Here is a 22,434-nt window from a genome sequence, read left to right as displayed (position 1 = left end):
TACTGAGCTGGGTCATGTCATGTGTCGTAGAAAAACAACCAAAGGAGTAAACAACACTTGTGGAAAAAGTGCAACTTTATTATAATGTTTTTTTAAATGCATTGCCCAATGTCGCATTTTAGCTTACAGCAGCTGTGGCCAGCTCTCCTCTTGTGCAGTTGGCCACCACTGCAGGATTTTATTCTAGTCCTACTTTAACATACTTTATTCTGCTAACTGTTGAGAAAGTCAATCAGCTGGGTTAGTGTAGGGCTGGAGCAAAGGCCTTCATACACATAGTTTGTGTTCCAGACCAACTGCATTTCAGATCTTGCATTACAACAACAAATGTTGTGTGCCACGTCATTCACTGCGCAGTTAAGCATCAGATTGCTATATCATATGATGTGGATAGCTTACATGTTAAACACCCATCCAAGCGTTCTGAGATCTGGCATGCATCTGAAATGTAGTCAGCCTGGAACGTGGCCATTAGCTCTCACCTCATCTCACTGAATGCCTATCTGATGTTCTGCTTCTGCAGCAGGGATGAAGAAGTTGGATGCCATCCGGGAGAATGCAGGCCCATTCCGCTCCAACCAGGGGCCCCATAAGCAGATGCTACTTCCACCCTCCACCTCAGGCTACAAAAGAGGTAAGATCCAGGTTGAGGCCAGTAGGCACAGAACTGTAGAAAATGCTTTGAAGCATATTGAAAACGTTGTACTTCAGGGTGCTGTGCAGAACATGACTCAGACTTGGATTTTGGCAGAGGAAGACAACTAAGATTTAAAAAATACCTCAAAACATAATAAAACATTTTTTGTGTTATATTATATGATTTTAAATGCATTGTATCCACATCGTATGGTTGAATTGTGTTTTTAAATTGTAAAATAAATCAAATCAAATGAGCATGTGTTGTAACTCATGTGTTATCCCAATCCTGATATCCATAGTGAAAGGCCCACCTTGTAGTCCCAACAAATTCCGGGTTCCTTCCAAGGAGACTGCCCAGAGGGTTGTAGAGGGGATAAAGAAGGAGGCAGAAAGAGGGCGTCGAAAACCAGATCCACACAAAGGTAACGTGCACTACAGTGATTGTTATACTCATAAGGTAACATCTTACTGTACTTTGAGGGGTACCTTGAAAAACCATGACAAGCACTGATGACATGTGTAAGAACCAGTATATTGTGTCCATACTCTTTTTGTCAAAACAGTTTTAGCTTACAGTGGCAGATAGAAATAACTTGCACAAAAATTGAAATTACTATTCATTGAATCAGAGGCAGTTACTTGTCACTGACTACCACAAACTTAATGTTGTGTGTGATGAGTGAACTATTCAACCAACCAGTGCTACAACCAAAATCAATGTATACTTGACTGTGTTAACCTGATTGTAGATTATTAAGATACAAGGGTTTTCTCCTCAAGATTGGTTGCATGATTTTTCACACTGTTTATAGACACAAATAGTATTGGCTATAATGTGATATGATGCAGTGCACATCCAATAGATTGCCTGAAGGGTCACTTGGATAATGTTTTGGTGCATTGTTTTTTTAGATGTGGCCCCAAACCAAAGGGCAAACTAAGGGCAGCAATATGGAGTCAGGAAATGTTTTACAGGACTGGCCAATCTCCAAGAAAATAGCATACCATATGTTCTACAAAGATAAAGTTGTCTCAGGGCAAATAGAACCATGTAAGATGGAAATAATTGGTTCCAGAGTGCTTCAGTTTTTTTGTGTAGTTCAAATCCTAGGTTTTATTATTTCTGTGACCTGCTTTTCTAAATTTTAGCATACTTTATTATTCTTACATTTTCAGTTCAGAGGTAAGTTTTCTGATGAAGCTAAACAATGTGCTTTGCATTTTGCCAGTGTTTCCCAGAAAACCATGTGTCCCAAAAGTGCCCTCTCCAAGCAGATTTTTCGACCCAAAATTCCACCTAAAACAGAATATTCAGAGAAAGATTATGTAATATTGTCTTTTGGAATATCTGGTTGGAAGGCATTGTATCCTATATCAAATATCTTCAACTTTTACGATATAAACCTTGGACCAAGTGCAGGAGATTTTCTTCTCTCAATCGAGCCATTCATTGTTCAACATTTATCCAATCCTGAGAAATATATTTAAAGACCACCTAGAATAAGTTTATACGTAGATTGTAGGCCTAAATACATTTTACGATGCTACACAAATACAATATGCATGCTTGGCACACTAAAACAAAAATGCTGTTTCTTACATATGTAGGATCTTAATTTGATCAACCTTTTGCAGGAGAACTTTCGAACAATCTAGGAAAATGTAAATGTGTAGTGTATTTGAGGTTTAGAATTTCTAAAGTTTGTAATTTCCACTTTGAAATTTCAGACTTGATCTGCCCTAATGTATCAACCCCTACAAAAATGTCCATTAATTATAATCCACATAATAATTCACATTTCATGTTGCTGCATGATTAATGTCCTGCTGTTGCAAACTGGCACACATTAAGATCACATTATGTCACTTCCTGTTTAGATATGTCCTATGCCAGATCCCCGCCTGAGGGCGGGCTGAGGCAGCACGCTGACCAGAGGTTGCGAGGCGGCAGTGGAGCCCGGGCTGAGAAGTTGTCATCCTCCCACCAGAGCAGAGCTTCCCAGGACCCAGACCCACGCTCTCAATCCGGTGCCCTTGGCGGACACAGTTGGAGACAGGAAACCTCCCCTGGTCACCAAGAACAGGACGGCAGCCAGGACGTGTGGGATAAGGACAGCAGGTTGGGAGCGGGCCATAACAAAGCCAAGCCCTCCTGGAGGCCAATCCGGGAAGTTCTGAATGTGGACAGCGTCTTGAACGACCTTGAACGGCGACAACAACAGCAGCACTATGGCGGTGGTGGTAGCCCCCGGCTCGCTAAACCTTCCTATAAGGAGATACCGCATGGCAGCGAACAGGACAACCGGGACTGGGAAAAAGAGCGGGAAAAGGATAAAGAGCGGGAACGGGACCGTCTCAGGATGAGGGAAGAGTGCAAGCAGCAGAAGTGCTTGATGACAATTTACGAGGACGAGCAGCGGCAAGAGACAGAGAGCCACAGCTCCCTCGAATCGGAGGGCAGGGCAAGTGGGCACGGCGACCGAGGAGGGGATGGAAGCAGCGGGAGTAGGGCCAAGGGCGGAACCAAAGCCCTGTTGCGCAGCGACACCTGGACCATCCAGAGGACTGAGTCGGGATACGAGAGCAGCGACCGGCTGAGCAGCGGCTCCACCAACCCTGACTCGCCAGGGGTGGACAGCTTTGCCGGGAAGGAGCAGCGGTTGACACCAGAGGTGCAGTCTCAGAGGTATGATGGCAGATTGGGGTTTAAACCCAGCTCTAGAGACCAGGCTTTAGCCTGCTGAGCTAAAATCTAGGAGCATAGATTAATGCCAGGTGTGCAGTCACAAAGGTGGACTTTGTTTACATTCAAATATTGTATTAAGTGACTGTAATGCACTCTTTGTTAAGTTTAATCGAGTTCATGTGTTGACACCTAATAAACTTGCTTTATATTTGTTTATATAGATTTTTTGTCTTTTCAGGGGACCCATGTGTTTCCAGACAATAATACAATGAATTTAACACTTTAAATGTCACACAAGGATAGTTGTACCACAATGTCCATCATAAACTTAGTCTCTTGGGTGAAACACAATGATCTTACTCTCTGAAGTCCATTTTGGCAGAGTTGTTTCAGAGTTTAAATCTTCTTCTTTTTTTCAGCAAGGGTCAGCTTCACCCAAACAGGTGCGATTCAAAACCTGATGCGGTACACTCCCCTTTGGATCAAGGTAAGTGGATGTTCTGCGCTTTCGAGCATGTGTGTTTAATATATAAGTTGTACAGATGTATGATCTTAATTTGATCACTCTTTTGTAACTGAGAATTTTTCTGCACAGTGGGAAATGCAGATGGGTTTCATGATTTACATAAATTCACTGAAAACATGATTTAACACATGGTTATATTAACAGTACTTCACTTTTCATGTAGCCTAATTTTAGCCGGCTAATAGCCTAACCACTAATATAGCCTAATCACCGATCAAGCAACATGCTGCAGGATTATTTTTGCTGCGACAATACTAGTCAATTAATATCCTTCAGCTGTAGTACAGTATGTTTAGTGAAGGTTCATTGTTTGTAGTTTAAACTGAAACTGAGTCATGTTCTCTCTAAAGGACAGTTAGAAAATGTACTAGGGTGGGAGGGCTGCTCCAAAACGGGAAGGTCTAACTTTTGTTTTGCTTTGGGAGGGTTGTGTGTTTTTTTTTTATTGGGCAAAGGGGAGGGTAGTACATTTTTTCCCCTGATTTACATTCACCATTTTGCAGATTTTCATGTCTTCCATATAGCCAATTTCCTCATCTGTTTGCATGTGCCCTCCCTATCTAGGTGTTTTGGCACTTCACTTATGCACTACACTTTTCCACACGGGTACTACACCACACGTTAATATACCTATAGCTAGCACATTTGGTTCCTTGGAGGTTGGGGGACATTTCATTTTTTGTTTCCTATTGGTTCTTGGAACTAATCCATAAGTTTCCTGACTGGTAAATCTGAAAGTTTTATTAACGTTCAGAGAACGGAAGTTAATATTTTGCCTGTTCTGGGAACTTACATTTTTAGCTTGCAGGGAGATTCTGAGAATGTTTTACTATGGTTCCCTGAAAGTTTTCCTTGGAGTTTTTATTAACGTTGTGAGAACAGCAATTATAGATTATTTGAAGCTCATTAAATAATGATCTGAGAACATGTTTCAATATGACTTTTAATAACACTGCTACATTAGGTTAACTGTTTTGAACTCCATGCACAGATGGTACACATTATATTAATTTCCTTATGTTCTCTATCCATGGAAGTAGTCCACTTTGCCACCAGAATGGAGCTAGCATGCATCGTTTTTTTTTCCCATACCAAGCTGTTAATTTTAGTCAATTCAAACAGACCCCATTTCAAAGGAAACAAGCCCTAAATAAGACTAGTGGTTAGAGCGTTGGGCCAGTAACAGAAAGGTTGCTAAATTGAATCCCGAGCTGACAAGGTACAAATCTGTCGTTCTGCCCCTGAACAAAGCAGTTAACCCACTGTTCCTAGGCCATCATTGTAAATAAGAATTTGTTCTTAACTGACTTGCCTGGTTAAATATATATATATATATATATATATATATATATATATATATATATATATATATATATATATATATTAAAACAAGATAGTGGATAGAGAATGTTTTCTTGATGTTGAGAATGTGCCCTCAGGAAAAAATTCACACCCCTTTACTTTTTCTACATCCACATTCCACTTTTTCCACAGTAATTTTCAAGTCTTGCCATAGATTTTCAAGACAATTTAAGTCACAACTGTAACTAGGCCACTCAGGAGCATTCAATGTCGTCTTGGTAAGCATCTCCAGTGTATATTTGGCCTTAAATTGTTGTCCCACTGAAAGGTGAATTTGTCTCCCACTGTCTGTTGGAAAGCAGACTGAACCAGGTTTTATTCTAGGATTTTGCCTATGCTTAGCTCTATTCCATTTATTTTTATCCTAAAAATCTCCCTAGTCCATTCCCATGACAAGCATACCCATAACATGATGCAGTGCACATCCAATAGATTTGTCATGTACTGTCATGTTGTGTCTTGTCTCTGTCCTTTCCCTTCACCCTGTCTCCCTCTGCTGGTCGTTGTTAGGTTACCTTTTCTCCCCCGCTTTCCCCCAGCTGTTCCTTGTCTCCTCTTGACTACCTCGTCACCCCTTCTCCCACCTGTTCCCCTTTTCCCTCTGATTAGTCCCCTATATCTCTCTCTGTTTTTGTTCCTGTCCTTGTCGGATTCTTGTTTGTTGTGTTTCATGCCTGAACCAGACTGTCGTCATGTTTGCTGTAACCTTGTCTTGTCCTGTCGGAATCTGCCGGTCCGTCTGAGCCTACCTATGTTTGGTAATTAAAGAAGCTCTGTTTAAGTTAATTCGCTTTTGGGTCCTCATTCACGCACCGTAACAGAAGAATCCGACCAAGAATGGACCCAGCGACTTCGGATCCTCTCCACTCAGCCGTCGGGATCCAGGGAGCGATGCTAGGCAGACACGAGCAGGAAGTGTCTGCTGCTCGACATGCCGTTGAGACCCTGGCCACCCAAGTCTCCAACCTCACAGAACAGGTTCACCATCTCCGCCTCGATCCACCGGCCACTTCCAGGGCTTTCGAATCTCCGGAGCCCAGAATCAATAACCCGCCGTGTTACTCTGGGGAGCCCACTGAATGCCGCTCGTTCCTCACCCAGTGTGATATTGTGTTTTCTCTCCAGCCCAACACTTACTCCAGGAGCACTGCTCGTGTCGCCTACGTCATATCTCTCCTTATTGGACGGGCTCGTGAGTGGGGCACGGCAATCTGGGAGGCAAGGGCTGAGTGTACTAACCAGTATCAGGACTTTAAGGAGGAGATGATACGGGTTTTTGATCGATCTGTTTTTGGGGAGGAGGCTTCCAGGGCCCTGTCTTCCCTATGTCAAGGCAATCGATCCATAACAGACTACTCTATTGAGTTTCGCACTCTTGCTGTCTCCAGTGGCTGGAACGAGCCGGCCTTGCTCGCTCGTCTTCTGGAGGGTCTCCGCGCAGAGGTAAAGGATGAGATTCTCTCCCGGGAGGTTCCTTCCAGCGTGGATTCCTTGATTGAACTCGCTATTCGCATTGAGCGACGGGTTGATCTTCGTCACCGAGCTCGTGGAAAGGAGCTCGCGCTCTCCGTCGCCCCCCTCTCCGCATCACTACCATCTTCCTCTGCCGGCTCGGGTGCTGAGCCCATGCAGCTGGGAGGTATCCGCATCTCGACTAAGGAGAGGGAACGGAGAATCACCAACCGCCTCTGTCTCTATTGCGGTTCCGCTGGTCATTTTGTCACTTCATGTCCAGTAAAAGGCCAGAGCTCGTCAGTAAGCGGAGGGCTACTGGTGAGCGCTACTACTCCTGTCTCTCCTTCAAGATCCTGCACTACCTTGTCGGTCCATCTACGCTGGACCGGTTCGTCAGCTTCCTGCAGTGCCTTAATAGACTCTGGGGCGGAGGGCTGTTTTATGGACGAGACCTGGGCTCGGGAACATGACATTCCTCTCAGACAGTTAAGGGAGCCCACGGCCTTGTTCGCCCTGGATGGTAGTCCTCTCCCCAGGATTCAGCGTGAGACGCTACCTTTAACCCTCACTGTTTCTGGTAATCATAGTGAAACCATTTCTTTTTTAATTTTTCGTTCACCTTTTACACCTGTTGTTTTGGGCCATCCCTGGCTAGTTTGTCATAATCCTTCCATTAATTGGTCTAGTAATTCTATCCTCTCCTGGAACGTCTCTTGTCATGTGAAATGTTTAATGTCTGCTATCCCTCCTGTTTCCTCTGTCTCTTCTTCACAGGAGGAGCCTGGTGATTTGACAGGGGTGCCGGAGGAATATCACGATCTGCGCACGGTGTTCAGTCGGTCCAGGGCCACCTCTCTTCCTCCACACCGGTCGTATGATTGTAGTATTGATCTCCTTCCGGGAACCACCCCCCCCCCGGGGTAGACTATACTCTCTGTCGGCTCCCGAACGTAAGGCTCTCGAAGATTATTTGTCTGTAGCTATTGACGCCGGTACCATAGTCCCCTCCTCCTCTCCCGCCGGAGCGGGGTTTTTTTTTGTCAAGAAGAGGAACGGGTCTCTGCGCCCCTGCATAGATTATCGAGGGCTGAATGACATAACAGTGAAGAATCGTTATCCGCTTCCTCTTATGTCTTCAGCCTTCGAGATCCTGCAGGGAGCCAGGTTTTTCACTAAGTTGGACCTTCGTAACGCTTACCATCTCGTGCGCATCAGGGAGGGGGACGAGTGGAAGACGGCGTTTAACACTCCGTTAGGGCACTTTGAATACCGGGTTCTTCCTTTCGGCCTCGCTAACGCTCCAGCTGTCTTTCAGGCATTAGTCAATGATGTCCTGAGAGACATGCTGAACATCTTTGTTTTCGTTTACCTTGACGATATCCTGATTTTTTCACCGTCACTCCAGATTCATGTTCAGCACGTTCGACGTGTCCTCCAGCGCCTTTTAGAGAATTGTCTTTTTGTGAAGGCTGAGAAGTGCACTTTTCATGCCTCCTCCGTCACATTTCTCGGTTCTGTTATTTCCGCTGAAGGCATTAAGATGGATCCCGCTAAGGTCCAAGCTGTCATTGATTGGCCCGTCCCTAAGTCACGCGTCGAGCTGCAGCGCTTTCTCGGCTTCGCGAACTTCTATTGTCGTTTCATCCGTAATTTCGGTCAGGTGGCAGCTCCTCTCACAGCCCTTACTTCTGTCAAGACGTGCTTTAAGTGGTCCGTTTCCGCCCAGGGAGCTTTTGATCTCCTCAAGAATCGTTTTACATCCGCTCCTATCCTTGTTACACCTGACGTCTCTAGACAGTTCGTTGTCGAGGTTGACGCGTCAGAGGTGGGCGTGGGAGCCATTCTTTCTCAGCGCTCCCTCTCTGACGACAAGGTCCACCCATGCGCGTATTTTTCTCATCGCCTGTCGCCGTCGGAACGTAACTATGATGTGGGTAACCGCGAACTGCTCGCCATCCGGTTAGCCCTAGGCGAATGGCGACAGTGGTTGGAGGGGGCGACCGTTCCTTTTGTCGTTTGGACTGACCATAGGAACCTTGAGTACATCCGTTCTGCCAAACGACTTAATGCGCGTCAGGCGCGTTGGGCGCTGTTTTTCGCTCGTTTCGAGTTCGTGATTTCTTATCGTCCGGGCTCTAAGAACACCAAGCCTGATGCTTTGTCTCGTCTCTTCAGTTCTTCAGTAGCCTCCACTGACCCCGAGGGGATTCTCCCTGAGGGGCGTGTTGTCGGGTTGACTGTCTGGGGAATTGAGAGGCAGGTAAAACAAGCGCTCACTCACACTCCGTCGCCGCGCGCTTGTCCTAGGAACCTTCTTTTCGTTCCCGTTCCTACTCGTCTGGCCGTTCTTCAGTGGGCTCACTCTGCCAAGTTAGCCGGCCACCCTGGCGTTCGGGGTACGCTTGCTTCCATTCGCCAGCGTTTTTGGTGGCCCACCCGGGAGCATGACACGCGTCGTTTCGTGGCTGCTTGTTCGGTCTGCGCGCAGACTAAGTCCGGTAACTCTCCTCCTGCCGGCCGTCTCAGGCCGCTTCCTATTCCCTCTCGACCGTGGTCTCACATCGCCTTAGATTTTGTCACCGGACTGCCTTCGTCAGCGGGGAAGACTGTTATTCTTACGGTTGTCGATAGGTTCTCTAAGGCGGCTCATTTCATTCCCCTTGCTAAGCTTCCTTCTGCTAAAGAGACGGCACAAATCATCATCGAGAATGTTTTCAGAATTCATGGCCTTCCGTCAGACGTCGTTTCGGACAGAGGTCCGCAATTCACGTCTCAATTTTGGAGGGAGTTTTGCCGTTTGATTGGGGCTTCCGTCAGTCTCTCTTCCGGCTTTCACCCCCAGTCTAACGGTCAAGCAGAACGGGCCAATCAGACTATTGGTCGCATCTTACGCAGTCTTTCTTTTCGCAACCCTGCGTCTTGGTCAGAACAGCTCCCCTGGGCAGAATACGCCCACAACTCGCTTCCTTCGTCTGCGACCGGGCTATCTCCTTTTCAGAGTAGCCTCGGGTACCAGCCTCCGCTGTTCTCATCTCAGTTCGCCGAGTCCAGCGTCCCCTCCGCTCAGGCTTTTGTCCAACGTTGCGAGCGCACCTGGAAGAGGGTCAGGTCTGCACTTTGCCGTTATAGGACGCAGACTGTGAGGGCTGCTAATAAGCGTAGAACTAAGAGTCCTAGATATTGTCGCGGTCAGAGAGTTTGGCTCTCCACTCAGAACCTTCCCCTTAAGACGGCTTCTCGCAAGTTGACCCCGCGGTTCATTGGTCCGTTCCGTATTTCTCGGGTCATTAATCCTGTCGCAGTTCGACTTCTTCTTCCGCGATACCTTCGTCGCGTCCACCCGGTCTTCCATGTCTCCTGCATCAAGCCCGTCCTTCGCGCCCCCGCTCGTCTCCCCCCCCCCCCCCCCATCCTTGTCGAGGGCGCACCCATCTACAGGGTCCGTAGAATTTTGGACATGCGCCCTCGGGGCCGTGGTCACCAGTACCTCGTAGATTGGGAGGGGTACGGTCCTGAGGAGAGGAGTTGGGTTCCCTCTCGGGACGTGCTGGACCGTGCGCTGATCGAGGATTTCCTCCGTTGCCGCCAGGTTTCCTCCTCGAGTGCGCCAGGAGGCGCTCGGTGAGTGGGGGGGTACTGTCATGTACTGTCATGTTGTGTCTTGTCTCTGTCCTTTCCCTTCACCCTGTCTCCCTCTGCTGGTCGTTGTTAGGTTACCTTTTCTCCCCCGCTTTCCCCCAGCTGTTCCTTGTCTCCTCTTGACTACCTCGTCACCCCTTCTCCCACCTGTTCCCCTTTTCCCTCTGATTAGTCCCCTATATCTCTCTCTGTTTTTGTTCCTGTCCTTGCCGGATTCTTGTTTGTTGTGTTTCATGCCTGAACCAGACTGTCGTCATGTTTGCTGTAACCTTGTCTTGTCCTGTCGGAATCTGCCGGTCCGTCTGAGCCTACCTATGTTTGGTAATTAAAGAAGCTCTGTTTAAGTTAATTCGCTTTTGGGTCCTCATTCACGCACCGTAACAGATTGCCTGAAGGGTCACTTGGATAATGTTTTGGTGCATTGTTTTTTTAGATGTGGCCCCAAACCAAAGGGCAAACTAAGGGCAGCAATATGGAGTCAGGAAATGTTTTACAGGACTGGCCAATCTCCAAGAAAATAGCATACCATCTGTTCTACACAGATAAAGTTGTCTCAGGGAAAATAGAACCATGTAAGATGGAAATAATTGGTTCCAGAGTGCTTCAGTTTTTTTGTGTAGTTCAAATCCTAGGTTTTATTATTTGTGTGACCTGCTTTTCTAAATTTTAGCATACTTTATTATTCTTACATTTTCAGTTCAGAGGTAAGTTTTCTGATGAAGCTAAACAATGTGCTTTGCATTTTGCCAGTGTTTCCCAGAAAACCATGTGTCCCAAAAGTGCCCTCTCCAATCAGATTTTTCGACCCAAAATTCCACCTAAAACAGAATATTCAGAGAAAGATTATGTAATATTGTCTTTTGGAATATCTGGTTGGAAGGCATTGTATCCTATATCAAATATCTTCAACTTTTACGATATAAACCTTGGACCAAGTGCAGGAGATTTTCTTCTCTCAATCGAGCCATTCATTGTTCAACATTTATCCAATCCTGAGAAATATATTTAAAGACCACTTAGAATAAGTTTATACGTAGATTGTAGGCCTAAATACATTTTACGATGCTACACAAATACAATATGCATGCTTGGCACACTAAAACAAAAATGCTGTTACTTACATATGTAGGATTTTGTTCTTAACTGACTTGCCTGGTTAAATATATATATATATATATATATATATATATATATATATATTAAAACAAGATAGTGGATAGAGAATGTTTTCTTGATGTTGAGAATGTGCCCTCAGGAAAAAATTCACACCCCTTTACTTTTTCTACATCCACATTCCACTTTTTCCACAGTAATTTTCAAGTCTTGCCATAGATTTTCAAGACAATTTAAGTCACAACTGTAACTAGGCCACTCAGGAGCATTCAATGTCGTCTTGGTAAGCATCTCCAGTGTATATTTGGCCTTAAATTGTTGTCCCACTGAAAGGTGAATTTGTCTCCCACTGTCTGTTGGAAAGCAGACTGAACCAGGTTTTATTCTAGGATTTTGCCTATGCTTAGCTCTATTCCATTTATTTTTATCCTAAAAATCTCCCTAGTCCATTCCCATGACAAGCATACCCATAACATGATGCAGCCACCACCATGCTTGAAGAGTGGTACTCAGTGATATGTTCTGTTGGAGTTTCCCCAAACAAAATTCTTTGTATTCAGGACAGGAAGTTAATTTCTTTGCCACATTTTTTTGCAGTTTTACTTTAGTGCATTATTGCAACAGGATGCATATTTTTGAATATTATATTCGATATAAACCTCATGTAGGTTATTGTTGTGGAGTAACTACAATGTTGTTCCATCCTCAGTTGTCTCTGATCACATCCATTAAACTGTAACTGTTTTAAAGTCACCATTGGCCTCTTGGTGAAATCCCTGAACAGTGTCCTTCCTCTCCAGCAACTGAGTTAGGAAGGTCACCTGTATCTTTGTAGTGACTGGGTATATTTATACACCATCCAAAGTGTAATTAATAACGTCACCATTGTCATAGGGATATTCAATGTCCGCTTAAAAAAAAAAAATCTGCAAATGGGTGCCCTTTGCAAGACATTGGAAAACCTCCCTGGTCTTTGTGGTTGAATCTGTGTTTGAAATTCACTGCTCAACATACGTTCTTTAAATGTATGTAGTTCTGTCCTTGAGCTGGTCTTGTCTATTGATGTGCAGTACTCCAGGATAATGTTTCCTCATGGTTCTATATGAAGTCATGTTTTCAGAACATTAAGAAAACTTTCCATAAAAACCACAAGAAAATATTACTAACATTCAAAGAACGTTCTAAGAATGTTATTTAAAAATAGATACAGTGCCTCGAGAAAGTATTCACACCCCATTGACTGTATTATGTGTCATGTTTTGTGTGGACCCCGGGAAGAGTAGCTGCTGCTTTTGCATTAAGAAAATGTCTACTCCTGAACATATTTAGGATTGCCATAATAAAGAGGTTGAATACTTATTGACTCAAGACATTTTAGCTTTGAATATGTTATGAATTTGTAAACATTTCTAAAAACATAATTCCACTTTGACATTATGGGGTATTGTGTGTAGTAGGCCTGTGACAAACAAACTCAATTTAATCCATTTTAAATTCAGGCTGTAATACAACAACATTTTGAAGAAGCCCAGGGGTGTGAATACTTTCTCAAGGCACTGCATCTATTTTTAAATTACATTCTTAGAACGCTCTTTGAACGTTAGTAATATTTTCATGTGTTTTTTATGGAACATTTTCTTAATGTTCTGAAAACATGACTTCATATAGAACCATGCAGAAAACATTATCCTGGAGTACTGAAATTCACACAGAAGAACGTTGTTTCTTAATGTTCTCTGAACATTCTGAGAACATTACTTTAAATAGAACCACGAGGAAACCTGTAGGAAACGTTACGCTGAAGTACTTAACCTGTTAGAGCTCTAGGGGCGCTATTTCATTTTTGGATAAAAAACGTTCCCGTTTTAAGCGCAATATTTTGTCACGAAAAGATGCTCGACTATGCATATTCTTGACAGTTTTGGAAAGAAAACACTCTGAAGTTTCAGAATCTGCAAAGATTTTGTCTGTAAGTGCCCCAGAACTCATTCTACAGGCGAAACCAAGATGATGCATCACCCAGGAATTAGCAGAATTTCTGAAGCTCTGTTTTCCATTCTCTCCTTATATGGCTGTGATTGCGCAACGAATGAGCCTACACTTTCTGTCGTTCGCCCAAGGTCTTAGCAGCATTGTGACGTATTTGTAGGCATATCATTGGAAGATTGACCATAAGAGACTACATTTTCCAAGTGTCCGCCTGGTGTCCTGCGTCGAATTCGGTGCGCAATTGCCAGCTGCTTCTACTTTACCATTTGATTCAGGGGAGAAAGCATGTGTCCAAGAACGATGTATCAATGAAGAGATATATGAAAAACACCTTGATGATTGATTCTAAACAACGTTTGCCATGTTTTCAGTCGATATTATGGAGTTAATTTGGAAAAAAGTTTGCGTTTTGAGGACTGAATTTATGGATTTTTTTTGGTAGCCAAATGTGATGTATAAAACGGAGCTATTTCTAATACACAAGGAATCTTTTTGGAAAAACTGAGCATCTGCTATCTAACTGAGAGTATCCTCATTGAAAACATCAGAAGTTCTTCAAAGGTAAATGATTTTATTTGAAGGCTTTTATGTTTTTGTTAATGTTGCGTGCTGGATGCTAACGCTAATGCTAACGCTAAATGCTAACGCGAAATGCTAACTCTAGCTAGCTACTTTTACACAAATTATTGTTTTCCTATGGTTGAGAAGCATGTTTTGAAAATCTGAGATGACAGTGTTGTTTACAAAAGGCTAAGCTTGAGAGATGGCATATTTATTTCATTTCATTTGCGATTTTCATAAATAGTTAACGTTGTGTTATGCTAATGAGCTTGCTGATAGATTTACACAATCCTGGATACAGGGGTTTTTTCATAGCTAAACGTGACGCAGAAAACGGAGCGATTTGTCCTAAACAAATAATCTTTCAGGAAAAACTGAACATTTGCTATCTGAGAGTCTCCTCATTGAAAACATCTGAAGTTCTTCAAAGGTAAATTATTTTTTTGAATGCTTTTCTGTTTTTTTGTGTAAATGTTGCCAGCTGAATGCTAATGCTAAATGCTACGTTAGCCATCAATACTGTTAGACAAATGCTTGTTTTGCAATGGTTGAGAAGCATATTTTGAAAATCTGAGATGACAGTGTTGTTAACAAATGGCTAAGCTTGAGAGCTAGCATATTTATTTCATTTCATTTGCGATTTTCATGAATAGTTAACGTTGCGTTATGGTAATGAGCTTGAGTCTGTATTCACGAACCCGGATCCGGGATGGGGAGATCAGAAAGGTTAAATTCCCTCCTAAGAAACATGGTTCTCAGAATGTTACACTACATGATCAAAGGTATGTGGACACCTGCTCATCAAACATCTCATTCCAAAATCATAGGCATTAATATGGATTTGGTCCCCCTTTTGCTGCTATAACAGCCTACACTCTCTGGGAAGGCTTTCCAATAGATGTTGGAACATTCCTACTGGACTTGCTTCCATTCAGCCATAAGAGAATTAGTGAGGTCGAGCACCGCTTGCAGTCGGCGTTCCAATTAATCCCAAAGGTGTTTGATAGGGTTGAGGTCAGGGCTATGTGCAGGCCAGTGAAGTCCATTCACACCAATCTCAACAAACCATTTCTGTATGGACCTTGCTTTGTGCACGGGGGCGTTGTCATTGCAAAATGGGAAAGGGCCTTACCTAAACTGTTGCCACGTCTAGAATGTCATTGTATGCTGCATTGTTAAGATTTCCCTTCACTGGAACCAAGGGGCCTAGACTGAACCAGACCATTATTTCTCCTCCACCAAAGTGTACAGTTGGCACTATGCATTGGGGCAGATTCCAATAGTCCAATAGCGGCAAGCTTTACACCACTCCAGCCGACACTTGGCATTGCACATGGTGATCTTAGGCTTGTGTGCGGCTGCTCGGCTATGGAAATCCATTTCATGAAGCTCCTGACAAACAGTTATTGTGCTGACATTGCTTCCAGAGGCAGTTTGGAACTCTGTATTGAGCGTTACAACCGAGGACAGACTATTTTTACGTGCTACATGCTTCAGCACTCAGCGGTCCCATTCTGTGAGCTTGTATGACCTACCACTTTGCAGCTGAGCCGCTGTTGCTCCTAGCTCCCCAGCCCGGGGCCTACGATGAGGACTTCTCCGAAGTCGTCCTATATAGTGTGTCCACATAGGCCTATTCTCCCAGCAGGCCCATCATTCAGGAAAGTATAACAAGTGTTCTGCCTCCTTTCTGATCCGAGGGGCTTTCCTTGACCTAGAACCTGTTCCTAGAGGACGTTAGGATGATGCCTAAATATTAGTCATTTCACTTAGGCCTATGCTCCCAGCAGGCCCATTATTCAGGAAAGTATAACAAGTGTTCTGCCTCCTTTCTGATCCGAGCGGCTTTCCTTGACCTAGAACCTGCTCCTAGAGGACGTTAGGATGATGCCTAAATATTAGTCATTTCATTTTTAACATGTATTACCTTTTATGTGTGGCAATATTTAATAATAAATAGTACACCTTCCTCGCAACTCTCTAACAGAAAACATTATGCTAATGTTATCCATGAAAATGTCAAAGTATATTTTCACACTACTTATTATAATGCCAAACCATTAAAATTGTAATCTACAAACAAATATTCTCATAATGAATTGTGTCATGTTTACATGTGAACGTTTTTTTAACTTAGCTGCCATGACAGTAGCTAACTAACCTAGCTAGACTAACTTTAGCTAGCATAACCTATTTAAAACCTTATAGAGCAGATCATCTATCTGTAAGGACCAACGCCGGACATGAGAAGTAGATACGGGGAGTTGACATTTAATTAGGAACAGACAAAGAGCAAGACCGAAACAGCGTCAGCACACGGGTACACAATGACAAACGACAATCAGCAGCGGGGAACCGAGATGGGAAACTGACAAATATAGGGGAGGTAGTAAACAGGTGATTGAGTCCAATGCTGGGGAGCCTGGAGTGGCGGGGGCGGGAGCAGGCTTGACACTATCTATATAATAAATTGTGACATTATAACATCACTAGCTAGTAACTCACCTGCCTTGAAAATACATTTGGGGTGATGTGAATTCACTTGACACTTGCTAGTTTCTGGCCGAGTTTTCCACAGCAGTTTTTTCTAAAACTAGCAAGAGCAAGTAGTTAGTAGAAGAAGAAGAGTGAATGAAGCTGCTACAGCGACAGCCCCCTCTGTTGGCCAATACAAAAAACACAACGCGATTGAGACATTAACCAGTAGGCTCTGCTGCCTGGTCTTTCTTGCCACGTAAAATATAATTTCACTTTGTGGTCTGTTTTTAGCACACAGTTAAAAACGGGGACATTTCCGGGGACAGCTCCAGCCGGGAACAGACCACCAAAAATGGAGACTGTCCCCGGAAAACGGAAACGTCTGGTCACCCTAGCATACACACAATTAGTCAGTGTTTTAATCTGATTAGGCTACAACTGTCGGCCACCTTCTCACGGTCATCCACTCCACTATAATCCCATTCCATCATCCAAACGGCTTTTTATTTTTTAAATTATTTGTATTTATTTCACCTTTATTTAACCAGGTAGGCTAGTTGAGAACAAGTTCTCATTTACAACTGCAACCTGGCCAAGATAAAGCAAAGCAGAGCAACGAAAGCAACAACACAGAGTTACACATGGGATAAACAAATGTACAGTTTAAAACACAATAGAAAAATATACAGTGTGTGCAAATGTAGTAAGGTTAGGAAGGTAAGACAATAAATAGGCCATAGTGGCAAAATAAATAACAATTTAGCATTAACTTTGGAGGGATGGATGTGCAGATGATGTGCAAGTAGAGATACTGGGGTGTAAAAAAACCAAAACAAAATGGGAATGGGGTAGTTGGGTGTGCTATGTACAGATGGGCTGTGTACAGGTACAGTGATAGGTAAGCTGCTCTGTCAGCTGATGCATAAAGTTAGTGAGTAATAAGTCTCCAGCGTTAGTGATTTTTGCAATTTGTTCCAGTCATTGGCAGCAGAGAACTGGAAGGAAAGGCGGCCAAAGAGGTGTTTTGGGGATGACCAGTGAAATATACCTGCTGGAGCACGTGCTACGGGTGGGTGTTGCTATGGAGACCAGTGAGCTGAGATAAGGCGGGGCTTTACCTAGCAAAGACTTATAAATGGCCTGGAGACAGTGGGTTTGGTGACGAATATGTAGCGAGGGCCAGCCAACGAGAGCATACAGGTCACAGTGGTGGGTAGTATATGGGGCTTTGGTGACAAAACGGATGGCACTGTGATAGACTACATCCAGTTTGCTGAGTATAGTGTTGGAGGCTATTTTGTAATTAACATCGCCGAAGTCAAGGATCGGTAGGACAGTCAGTTTTACGAGGGTATGTTTGGCAGCATGAGTGAAGGAGGCTTTGTTGCGAAATAGGAAGCCAATTCTAGATTTTAATTTTGGATTGGAGATGCTTAATGTGAGTCTGGATGGAGAGTTTACAGTCTATCCAGACACCTAGGTATTTGTAGTTGTCCACATATTCTAAGTCAGAACCGTCCAGAGTAGTGATGCTAGGCGGGCAGGCAGGTGCGAGCAGCAATCGGTTGAAGAGAATGCATTTAGTTTTACTAGCATTTAAGAGCAGTTGGAGGCTATGGAAGGAGTGTTGTATGGCATTGAAGCTCGTTTGGAGGTTTGTTAACAGTATCCAAGGAAGGGCCAGATGTACACAGAATGGTGTTGTCTGCGTAGAGGTGGATCAGAGAATCACCAGCAGCAAGAGCGAAATCATTGATATATACAGAGAAAAGAGTAGGCCCGATAACTGAACCCTGTGGCACGCCCATAGAGACTGCCAGAGGTTTCTGTTGGTAGGGGTAGCCAGGTGGAAAGCATGGCCAGCCGTAGAAAAATGCTTATTGAAATTCTCGATTATCGTAGATTTGTGCTTGTCAAGGGCAGTCAAGTCTGGAGTGAACCAAGGGCTATGTCTGTTCATAGTTCAACATTTTTTGAAAGAGGCTTGCTTATTTAACCTTTCTGATCTCCCCATCCCGGATCCGGGATCGTGAATACAGACTCAAGCTCATTACCATAACGCAACGTTAACTATTCATGAAAATCGCAAATGAAATGAAATAAATATGCTAGCTCTCAAGCTTAGCCTTTTGTTAACAACACTGTCATCTCAGATTTTCAAAATATGCTTCTCAACCATTGCAAAACAAGCATTTGTCTAACAGTATTGATGGCTAACGTAGCATTTAGCATTAGCATTCAGCTGGCAACATTTACACAAAAAAACAGAAAAGCATTCAAATAAAATAATTTACCTTTGAAGAACTTCAGATGTTTTCAATGAGGAGACTCTCAGACAGCAAATGTTCAGTTTTTCCTGAAAGATTATTTGTTTAGGACAAATCGCTCCGTTTTCTGCGTCACGTTTAGCTATGAAAAAACCCCTGTATCCAGGATTGTGTAAATCTATCAGCAAGCTCATTAGCATAACACAACGTTAACTATTTATGAAAATCGCAAATGAAATGAAATAAATATGCCATCTCTCAAGCTTAGCCTTTTGTAAACAACACTGTCATCTCAGATTTTCAAAATATGCTTCTCAACCATAGGAAAACAATAATTTGTGTAAAAGTAGCTAGCTAGCGTTAGCATTTCGCGTTAGCATTTAGCGTTAGCATTAGCGTTAGCATCCAGCACGCAACATTAACAAAAACATAAAAGCCTTCAAATAAAATCATTTACCTTTGAAGAACTTCTGATGTTTTCAATGAGGATACTCTCAGTTAGATAGCAGATGCTCAGTTTTTCCAAAAAGATTCCTTGTGTATTAGAAATAGCTCCTTTTATACATCACATTTGGCTACCAAAAAAAATCCGAAAATTCAGTCCTCAAAACTTTTTTCCAAATTAACTCCATAATATCGACTGAAAACATGGCAAACGTTGTTTAGAATCAATCATCAAGGTGTTTTTCACATATCTCTTCATTGATACATCGTTCTTGGACACATGCTTTCTCCCCTGAATCAAATGGTAAAGTAGAAGCAGCTGGCAATTGCGCACCGAATTCGACGCAGGACACCAGGCGGACACTTGGAAAATGTAGTCTCTTATGGTCAATCTTCCAATGATATGCCTACAAATACGTCACAATGCTGCTAAGACCTTGGGCGAACGACAGAAAGTGTAGGCTCATTCGTTGCGCAATCACAGCCATATAAGGAGAGAATGGAAAACAGAGCTTCAGAAATTCTGCTAATTCCTGGGTGATGCATCATCTTGGTTTCGCCTGTAGAATGAGTTCTGGGGCACTTACAGACAAAATCTTTGCAGATTCTGAAACTTCAGAGTGTTTTCTTTCCAAAACTGTCAAGAATATGCATAGTCGAGCATCTTTTCGTGACAAAATATCGCGCTTAAAACGGGAACGTTTTTTATCCAAAAATGAAATAGCGCCCCTAGAGCTCTAACAGGTTAAGATGGTGAGGAAGGCACTTTTAAAGAACAACCAGGCATCCTCTACTAACGCCATGAGGTCAATATCCTTCCAGGATACCCGGGCCAGGTCAATTAGAAAGGCCTGCTTGCAGAAGTGTTTTAGGGAGTGTTTGACAGTGATGAGGGGTGGTCGTTTGACCGAGGGCCCCTTACGGACGCAGGCAGTGATCGGTGAGATCCTAGTTGAAGACAGCAGAGGTGTATTTAGAGGGCAAGTTGGTCAGGATGATATCTTTGAGGGTGCCCAAGTTTACAGATTTAGGGTTGTACCTGGTAGGTTCCTTGATTAACAGCCATTCGATTAATATAAAGAGACTTCTGTTACAAAACACACAAAGGTTTCATGACATTTGGAGATTGTCAAACCAAGCCTTCAATACTGAGTAGGGAGGGATGTAATTTCTGTTTTGTCCAGACTGACATACTCTTCTTGGTTCTGGTGTTGAAGACTCAAACCATGATGATAAGCGCTCAAAGTCAGTAATCAGTATGCAGTTATATGTTGCTTATTGGTTGTATAAAAGCTAAAATGAATTGCATATATTTTATATAATTATAAATATAGCATCAACATGTGGAAAATAGGATTTCCCCCTAGCTGATCGTTGTCTGCAGCCGGCTCTGGTCGTAGTGTAATGATACAGGCAGGGAGAGTGAGCCTGTCCGTCCGTGGTGGTCGGCAAACCCTCAACTTTCTGAAGTCGATATCCACGTTTATAAACACAGGGTTGCTACAGTTATAGTTATTTATGGTGGTAATCATTATTTTTTATCAATATTTTTTTTTTATCAATATAATCAATATTTTTTTTCATATATCAAACTGTCCCTAAAGAGTTCATAACACCAAATCTCTCAGAACACTTGAAAAATGGTGTTATTCTTACAAAGGTTTAGCGTTATACCTGCAAAATCATAGTAATAGTTCTAAATCAATACAGTACATAATGTATCTTCTATCTATTGTGATGGAAATGTTATACTTAATTTCCATCACACTATCATAGTGCAACCCTTGATAAAATGTTCAAACTGTATTATAAGACGACTTTGTATATACATCCGAGCAACGACAAAATCCTCAGTGTTTTGAAAAGAGAGATACCAGTATTATCTTCCCCTCCCCCATACCAACGTTTCAGGGAAACATAGGCTTTAAAAAAGAAGGAAAAGCAGATTAAGGGACTGTTCATTTTGATCCCCTGACTTAATGGTGCTAGATTATGGCCAACTGAATAAGAGGGCAATACGCCCTAAACGCAAAGGACCTTTGTCATGATTGTCAGAGCCCTGGTGAGTCATGCAAAATCAAACCCTTCAAATCTCTTACGTTCTAATCTGCACTAGCTATTTAAAATACATGACGATATCCGAGAAGAAAACGCTAAATAAACCTAGTGTGGAAATAGATTTTGAGCCAAGCTAACAAATGGCCTACTGTTGCTACTGTAAATAGCAGTACTGTAAGTAACACGTCAAAATCTATCAGACATGTGTAGTGTACAGTAGGATATGTGTTGTGTTGTACTGTAGGTCTCTGACTATTTTCCACACTGAGAATGAGGGTAGGCAAAATATAAAAATACAGTAACATCCTGACTTGATAATTTGTTGTTGTCATGTTGAGAGGGAGATCTTATTAAACCTTGCCAAAGCTCGACCCTATTGACTTTGTTTCCTAGAGGGAGTTTGTTGCAGTCTGCCTTGATAGCTATATTCTAGATTTGTAGATTCTGTGCTCGCAACATCTTTTGACAGGATGCACAAATCCTATGTGAATTTGAGGGAAAAGATTACCTTCTATTCACATTTTATCCTATGTGTATTTGATGAAAAATATGATATTCTATGCCATTGTATCTTATGTGGCATTTTTGTCAAGTTTTATCCGATGTGCTAAAGAGGACATTTTAGTCACATAAAAATAAACATTTTAAACACCGTATGAGTGAATAAATGTACACAGAATGTCAATTTGGATTGTGCGCTGGTTGACTGTTGGTCTCTAGAATGCCAAAAAGTTGATTTAACCTGTTCACCCATTAAGCCCCTCCACATTCATTCATCTGACAGTAATCCCCAAATGCTTGTTCAGATGCCGCAGCTGGACTTGACTGTTTCCACCTTAGTCATTGTTGTTAATATGTTAGCTTGTGTTTTAGAGCGCTGTGTGCTCCAGTAGGATATGTTCCCCGTAAAATATATAAAATCTAAGCTATTCAAAGCTTTTATTGCAACTGAATCAAGTGCTGGCCCCTTTTTTAAATTTTCATGTGATCGAGTGTTGGCTGCAAACACTCTTTCATAGTTTTATGCAAGAGCATAGAGTTGAACATGTTTTATCCATTCACCTGAATATGTTAGCTTATAGCAATGCTTCCTTCTACAGTCAACCTGTGTGAATCTAGAGCCAAACCGACTCCCACAGCTTTTATCCTTGCATGGACCTCTAGGTCAGTGGCAGGAAGGGAAAAAAAGTATGCTTCTATTTTTAAAGTGGATGAAT

The 22,434-nt window shown here is 42.8% G+C and overlaps 1 protein-coding gene across 1 annotated transcript in view; it reads left to right on the top strand.

The window, feature by feature from the left end:
- The window catches only part of LOC110497487 (ubiquitin carboxyl-terminal hydrolase 53-like), a 71,447-nt gene that overhangs the window by 39,407 nt on the left and 9,606 nt on the right, over window positions 1-22,434 (top strand). Inside the window, exons 12-15 of the mRNA XM_036954463.2 lie at window positions 524-634; window positions 939-1,061; window positions 2,518-3,325; window positions 3,745-3,812. Of these exons, the coding sequence (XP_036810358.2) occupies window positions 524-634; window positions 939-1,061; window positions 2,518-3,325; window positions 3,745-3,812 (1,110 nt within the window). The remainder of the gene's footprint in view (window positions 1-523; window positions 635-938; window positions 1,062-2,517; window positions 3,326-3,744; window positions 3,813-22,434) is intronic.

This window comes from Oncorhynchus mykiss, chromosome 19 (assembly GCF_057628025.1).
Source record: "Oncorhynchus mykiss isolate SJ-2025 chromosome 19, ASM5762802v1, whole genome shotgun sequence".
Classification (NCBI taxonomy): Eukaryota; Metazoa; Chordata; class Actinopteri; order Salmoniformes; family Salmonidae; genus Oncorhynchus; species Oncorhynchus mykiss.
Note: the sequence above shows the minus strand (reverse complement) of the source record. Positions and strands in the feature narration are given on the sequence as shown.